At 37.9% G+C, this 8,007-nt stretch overlaps 1 protein-coding gene across 1 annotated transcript; it reads left to right on the top strand.

Annotated features, from left to right (window-relative positions):
• The first annotated feature begins 547 nt into the window (after nt 1-547).
• Nucleotides 548-7,305, top strand: LOC117408739 (leucine-rich repeat LGI family member 2). The gene is made up of 8 exons (XM_034014007.3): nt 548-855; nt 1,426-1,497; nt 2,174-2,245; nt 3,254-3,325; nt 3,427-3,498; nt 3,755-3,924; nt 4,043-4,207; nt 5,146-7,305. The coding sequence occupies exons 1-8, from the start codon at nt 656-658 to the stop codon at nt 5,961-5,963; spliced, it is 1,641 nt and encodes a 546-aa protein (XP_033869898.2). The 5' UTR covers nt 548-655; the 3' UTR covers nt 5,964-7,305.
• The last annotated feature ends 702 nt before the right edge of the window (nt 7,306-8,007 follow it).

Here is an 8,007-nt window from a genome sequence, read left to right as displayed (position 1 = left end):
CCAACTACATAACCACTACACTACACAGATTCACATCTTAACCCTTTCAACAGACTAGGCTACTATTTATATTTACCCTATCCAAAAGGCAATACATTGCCTGAATATAGGTTGAACAATTTTGCTATTTCTGTAATGTGTGTGTTATAAAGTAAAAAGAGAAGTGATATCAGAAACAAAAACACATTGAAAATGTGAAAAAACGCCAAGTTATCAAAAGTGCCCAGCCATTTAAAGTAGAGATCAAAAACACAAGCCAAGTTTCAAGAAACCATTGGGGCAACCTTGCCCAACACAAAGCAAATAGGCACAACTGTAAAACCGATCGGAGCCAAGGTTGCCCCAATGGTTTCTTCTAACTTGTATAAAAAAGTAAGCCACATTCTATCCCAGAGCAACCAAGGTCAACCCTGTACCCCCATTTATAACGTTCAAGTGGTTTCTACAATATTGAATAACGGGACAGTACTAAACAAGAGTGTAACACGGGCTGTTTGAGAATTATTCTCAGCCAAAATTACCCTCTCAAATAATGTTCAATAAATAATTCAACAGACAAAAAGGGCTGCGGTTAAATTGCTGATGTCAGTACTTCGGTGCAGTATTCCGTGGTGCAGACAGTAAGGGGCTGTTGCAGCGGTATTTTTGCGATCACATGCACGGCTGTATCGGGAAGATGTTGTCTCTCATCAAGGGTGTTTCGTTGTTCTCTTTGTTGTTTCTCGTCCTGGTCTCCACAGTTCATGCTAAAAGGATTTTTAGATGTCCTTCTGCATGCACTTGTACCAGGGAGTCTATTATTTGCGTCGGGTCTTCCAGCGTCCCACGGATTATTCCAAATGACATCAATTCCTTGTAAGTACTTAAAACCATTATCAATGAATATGGTTGCTCTGAGGATGTTTTTGTTTGTTTTGTTTTATTAGTCCGTGGGCAGATTTGTTTGCATTCTTTCTTTCTTTCTTTCTTTAGAGAAGCGGTCATAGATAATTGGGGTTTGTAAATGTACTTGCTTGGGAAACACGTTCCTTATTTTTTTTTTATGAATAATTAATCTAAATAAAAGATATAACGAGAGAGAATCGTATAGAAATGATTATCTCTCAAAAATAAAGTTAATTTAGGATAGTAAGTTGTCCTACAGTACTATCAGCTGTTCCTGTGTTGTACACTGCTAGTGATTAAGGATTATGACTTTTTTCCCTTCTGTATGTGCTATTATATTAAATCATTATTAACATAATCTATAACGAATGAAGTATTGTAAAACCCCGTATTATTCAAACCTTTTTTATTTTTTTATTTTGTATTCTTTATTAATTATTAGAAAATGATTATCTTTAATAAATCAATATATTGTTCTCTGTGTCATAGGTTGGGGTTAAGCAGCTAAAGATACTCAGCGTTTGTTGTAATATTTTTCAGGAGCGTTGTAAATGGAACCTTCAATGAAATCAAGGAGGGGATGTTTTCCCATATGCCTTCTCTGCAGTTGCTGTAAGTGCCAGCTTCAGTACAAAACAAAATACACGCTGTAAACAGAAATTACAAAATGTATGCATAGTGTTACTGATCGTATTTGTTTATGCGGACGATCTGTGTATCGTTACTACCTGTAATGGATGTCATTTAAAACATGAGGCCTGAACTGAAATCTGCAACACAGCTTCATTTACTGCATTCAGTTCTTTCAGTAATGCGCAATTAAGATGCATGCCTCCGTTCTTAAGTTTTTGGTCCTTGCGTGTGTTTGAGAAGAAAATGAGAGGGAACAGTTTAATAAGTCCGTCGGGTGAGATTAAATAAATAAGTAGTAAATTCGGTTAGCAGAGGCAGTGTCTATGGATTACCATTTAGCGCTGTGGTGTTTTTTTTTTCTGTTTACACGTAAATTACCCGTTTTTATATAGGGGTTTAGTTGGATTCAAGCCAATTCTCTACTTACTGTAGGTACTATAGAAACAATTCAGTAAGATATGCACGCTAAATGTCAGTTTGGTCAAATGTCTAGAAGAAAATAGTTTACATACAATGGTGCCTCCTTGATGACTTTTTATTACATCAAACGTAAAGCTGTATAGTTTAAATAAAGAACTGGTCTGTTTTTTAAGGAATTTTCCAAGGTGTACCTGAAGTACTTTTCTCTGTTGTTTTTCTGTATTTTGTTTTACAGGCTTTTGAATTCAAATGCATTTTCTTCCATAAAAGATGATGCCTTTTCTGGGCTTCTACACCTTGAGTATCTGTAAGTCGTCTGTGAAATATTTCAGCCATTTCTTAGTAAAGAACACATTTTGTTTGTAAGTAGCCTAGTTGTAAAGCAGAGGGAGGACAGCTGAGAGTATTGTCACAGTTTGGAGGTACTGTATATACAGTATGGATAGTCAAAGGTAAACGCCATTTTCTCCCTCTTTTACCACTGGGTGGCACTGTTCACCATGTATTGTTGGAGTATTTTCTACATCAGGGCTCATGTTAGATGTTATATGTTTGTCAGCGACAAAATGAGGCAGAATACAAGTCTTAGGGAAAGGAAGGGCAAATATGGATGCTGTGTCAGCACACAGCTGTGTTAACATCTGACAAGAAAAATGTTCAAATAACACCACCTAATGTTAAAACAGTAGAAATACCAGGGTAAATGATTCAGTTCAGTTTTTAACCTTTAACCCAGCAAGCAATCTGCCAGCAGACAATAACCTCATACAATCTTAAATCTGACATCACTTGTATGAATTGAAAATCTACTGCAGTGTTGCAGTATAGAGCTATGTTATAGAACTAAAGACTCAGAGGACTATAGGTACTGTGTTGTGTTTCTTGTTATTTATGCACATCCTACAGGGAAATTAAGGCATACGACTTAATTTAAGTTTGCTTTCCAGTTGTTGTGTGATTTTGTCCACTTCCAGCTGATCATAGTGAATAGGAGGCACTGTGTGTTATTTGCACATGGTCTCAAATCCTGTTCGAGATAACAAGCGAGTTTAGTAGCCTCAAGTTAGCTGTCAGAGAAAACGAGTCTGCATCACACAACACAGTTTGGCACAATAATGACACGAGACAACTGGTCTCAAAATATAGAGAGCTCTTTTTAAAAATAGTCCTGCAGTGGTGGTTGTGCATCTATTTACAATCAAATTACTTGTAACCACATGTGTAATTACAGTGTAATTATTATTAGAGGTAACATCATACAGTAGTGCTATTAGAACACATCTCATCTGTTTTTAAATGTGCTTTATTTGGACAGATTTGTTGAAAACAACAAAATAGAGGCTACCTCTAAGCATTCATTCAGAGGGCTTCGGGATTTAACACATCTGTAAGTGTTTCTTTTTTTTTAAAGGCATTTGTTTTTTTAAAGTGAACAGTGACATTTTGGCAATATTTAATGTGTTCCTGTTTTATTGGCTTTCCATTTAGGTCCTTGGCTAACAACAATATCAGATATTTGCCAAGGGAAGTCTTCAGTGATTTGGACTCATTAATTGAATTGTGAGTTTGTAGGTATTTTTTTAGATCACATACTGTACGTGTAGTTTTACACCAACTCTATAAGTTATTGAGAGTATTAGAATCAGGGGGTATAAGGGGGTATCTATCCATCTTCGTGAGCATTTTCATGTGACGGATAGCACTTATTTTGTGATTACTGCCATGGTGGCGGGAATTAATGTCCTAAGCAAACTTTTTCTCATTAAAATACCCTGCTCCTGAAATTATTATTTTTTCACTCTTAAATCAAATTTAGAGACTTGAGAGGCAACTCTATAGAATGTGACTGCAAATCCAAGTGGCTTTTAGTCTGGCTGAAGACTACCAACGCTACAGTATCAGACGTGTACTGTGCTGGTCCAGCAGAACTGAAGGGCAAGAAGCTCAATGACCTTCAGTCTTTGAACCACGAGTGCACATCTACAGGTAACCTCACAGATGCCTCACAGTATATGCTGGGTGTACTGTGCTTTGTTCTGAGTTGGCTTATAATGTTTACTAATCACTATTCCTTGTGTTATTTACTGATTTATTCATTTTGCAGACTTTGTCCTTCACCAGACTCTGGCTTTCCAGTCCTTGTCAGTAGACAGCTTTGATTATAAAAATGACGTCTATGTAGCCATTGCACAGCCGAACATGGAAAACTGCATGGTGGTGGAGTGGGACCACATTGAGATGAACTTCAGAAGTTATGATAACATTACAGGTAATCCGAATTATTGAAAGAGATCTGTATACATACCATGGTAAAGCTTTATAGTGAAAGCAAGGTCAAGCACAGAGAATGATAGTAAAGTGACACCCAAAGCAAATTAAATACATAGGAAATACATGGTAAACTGCAATGACTACCAACATTTACCACTTTGATAATGATTTTACATGCATCAGCATGTATAGCTTAGCTACCCATGAGGATTGCGTAGCAAACCATGTGCACTAACTGCACCACATTTCTGACTTATCTGCCCTGCTTGATTGTATGGATAATTAGTTTTGCTGCATGCTCACAGTCAGAATCTTACTATCCAGCTGTCCTTTTCTGACCTTTGCAATGCAGATACTAAAGTGGGCCAGATTAGAGTCATAATATGAGTCATGCAATCAATTGACAGCATTGCAGAACAATATATTTTAACAGTGTGCTGCCCTTACAATGAATGTGAAATATTTGTCTAATTTTATAATACCTGCAGTATGATAAAACAACGTAATTCCAGGTGGTCTGTGATACTACAGTGGGGTTTATGACGAGTCAATCATCAGTTTATATATTAATACATTAATATTTGTTTCGGGAAAAATTGGGACAACTAGCCTCTTTATAAAGAACAGTGTCTCCAGTTATGTATGCTAGGTTTATGAGTGCTTCATCTGTCCTCACTACCTACTGTAACTGTGATTGATTTAAAATGTTTCCTAAACTTAATATTGATAATTTAATATTACTACTACTTAAGGTTTTAATTCGCACATGTCTTATGCCAATCAATACAAGAAAAGCATTTACCTATGTGCTTTATACTGAGCTGTTTCCTTAGTTGATACTGGATTTGTGCAATTTAACACTCTAATTGGCAAGTAGGAGATCAATGTTAAAGCAGTGCGGCTTACTGAATGTTCCTTCTTTTTTCTTTTATTAAGGGCAGTCAATAGTTGGATGCAAAGCCATACTGATCGAAGACCAGATCTTTATTGTAGTAGCACAGCTATTTGGGGGCTCCCACATCTACAAGTATGACGAAAGCCAGACCAAGTTCACAAAGTTTCAGGACATTGAAGTTTCCAAAATCTCCAAGCCTAACGATATCGAGGCCTTCCAGATTGACACAGAATGGTTCTTTGTGATAGCAGACAGCTCCAAAGCTGGGCTGTCCACACTGTACAAGTGGAACACTAAAGGATTCTACTCCTACCAGTCCCTGCACGAATGGTTCAGGGATACGGACTCAGAGTTTGTTGAGCTGGACGGAAAGCCACACTTAATACTGGCCAGCAGGTCCCAGGTCCCAGTGATCTTCCAGTGGAACAAGAGCTCTAAGAAGTTCACCCAGCAAAGTGAAATCCCCAACATGGAGGATGTTGTTGCGGTGAAGAGCTTCCAGATCAAGAACGAGCTCTACTTGGCCTTGACCAGGTTCATTGGTGATTCCAAGGTCCTCAAGTGGACTAACAAGCAGTTTGTGGATATCCAGTCTGTGCCCTCTCGGGGCTCTATGATCATGCAGCCCTTCTCCTTCAAAGAACGCCACTACCTCGCTCTGGGAAGCGATTACACCTTCTCACAGATCTACATCTGGGATGAAGAGAAAAAGCTTTTCGTCAAATTTAAAGAGATCTACATTCAGGCTCCCCGTTCCTTCACAGCGGTGTCCACAGACAGAAGGGATTTCATATTCACCTCCAGCTTCAAGGGATACACTCAGATATTTGAGCACACCATTGTTGATTTAAGCTTGTGAATAGGAGGTGTACTGTAATAGGTAAGCAAGCAGGCAAACGTCTTCCATAGCTGAGAGTGTGAAACCGAAACCCCTGAAAAAAACAGGTTAACTCCATTCCATCTTGCGCTGTTTTCTGACTTTTAATGGGTTTTTAATATGGCATTACCAGGTATTTAACTCTAATGAGTATTGTATGCATTTTTACTGATTTGAATCGATTAAGTTTATCCCAGGTAGCACTCTTTTAACTGTTTGATATGAATTCAATCCTGAACTAGAGGAATATGATCGTAAGACCCATTTGTTTTTATTTAAATCACGGGAGATATGGTGATGTTGTATTGCCTTATGTCTAAAAGGGTTGTGTGTTTAATTCCCTGTAGCATCGGTTATGCTAGACTACTTGCCCATGAAGATATCATGCCAAGTCCCTCCTGGCTGCACTGTTGTAGGTATTGCTTCAGAAGAGCAGATGCCTGACAAGCGCTTCTTCATTAGACAAGACCACACACCTCAAAGAGGAAAGAAAAACAGAAACTATGCAAAAGTAAGAACAGCATTGCAAAGGAAATACACGTCTCCTTACGAGAATAATTCCAACACTCCCCTTTGATGACATACGTTTAATGGATTGATACAAGCTCTGTTGATTCCATGCAACATTTATTATCCATTTACCCCAAATCAGCTCCCATGGAATCTACATATATTGGGATCTCTCAATAGATAATCATCCTACTATCAAAAATAGGTAGACTTTTAAAAAGCAATACGTCCCACAAGTATACGCCCAAATGTTAGAAATTTACTGCCAGTGCAGAACGTTCTCTTCATTTTACACCTGCAACAGTGACTGATACAATAGGCCAACAACCAGCAAAGTTTTTTTTTTTAATGCACCAATGTATGTTCCTCTTTCCTAGCCCTGTGTAGTTCAAAAACCACAGTAAAAGTGTTTGCCATTTTGCTCATTAGCTATGCATATTTATATATTAAAGTAAGCAGGTTCTCCTCTATATACAGAACATTATTCTTGCATGGATCTGTACCATACATTCAGTAGACTTGTAGGTTATGAGGGTTTTCTCAACCTATTTGAAATATTAATATAATGTTCACAGAATATTGATCTGTGTTGTTTTTCCATGCCAGTGAAATTTTGCACACAACCCAGATATAAATAATCTGCAATACTTATACTACTACCAATATTTAATTATACTACGGTACTATATCTAACAGTACCACTTAATCAAATATGCAAGTTGTATGAGATTTTTTGTATATATATAATAATCTTATTGAATGTTAGCCTTGTAGATATAATTGAAAAAGAATAAAATGCTGATGATAAACAGAACTGGTTTCTTCTCGCTGTCTTCTCTTTGTCGGTATTCTCGCTTTCTGAAATGCATACTCTCACCTATCAGAACGATCACGCACACACAAAGATATGGTTTCTTTCTTTCATTCTTCTTTTCTCCGGGAGTTTGATTATGTTGTTTGCAACCCAATTCAAATCAATCTTCTCAATCATAAGCTCCGAGGTAAAACTTCAGCTAATCTATTGATCTCTTATGACAGCCTTAACTGAAATGTTTGACTGCTTGAGTTTCTCTTAAGTTTGATCTCAGAGACAGACACACCCCCTGGGCGAGGCAGACAAATTGAGTTGGAGGCAGGGAGTAAATCTGTACTTCTCAGGCATTATACAACAGCCACTGGCTTTATACAACAGACATTATGTAGCATCTCAAGGTGAAGTAATTACTGTATGGTATGAAGAATTACAAAAGAACAGAGAAAACAACAATCCAAATCATTAGAGCTGGAAATAGAGAATAATAACATACAAACAACACAAAAAAACAAACAAGTATCCCTGAGTGGCTTACCTGGTACGCATGGTGTGCAGGGTCAGTCCTTCAGACAGGGGAGCACAGGTTTGCACCCTGGCTGTGCCAAGTCGCCGGTCTTCGCTGGGGATTCTGAAGGAAGTGTTGCATTTGCTCTGGCACTGCTGTGGTTTAGGGAGGCAAAACTGACAGGGACTTTCTCCTCA

The sequence above is a fragment of the Acipenser ruthenus genome, chromosome 2 (assembly GCF_902713425.1).
Source record: "Acipenser ruthenus chromosome 2, fAciRut3.2 maternal haplotype, whole genome shotgun sequence".
Lineage (NCBI taxonomy): Eukaryota > Metazoa > Chordata > Actinopteri > Acipenseriformes > Acipenseridae > Acipenser > Acipenser ruthenus.
This window is presented reverse-complemented; position numbering and strand designations above follow the sequence as displayed.

Excerpts from the sequence above, each read along its gene's own strand:
- LOC117408739 (XM_034014007.3), top strand. The coding sequence starts at position 656 with ATGCACGGCTGTATCGGGAAGATGTTGTCTCTCATCAAGGGTGTTTCG. Across the intron at positions 3,499-3,754 it reads TTGGACTCATTAATTGAATT|AGACTTGAGAGGCAACTCTA; the intron begins GTGAGTTTGTAG and ends AATCAAATTTAG. Across the intron at positions 4,208-5,145 it reads AAGTTATGATAACATTACAG|GGCAGTCAATAGTTGGATGC; the intron begins GTAATCCGAATT and ends TCTTTTATTAAG.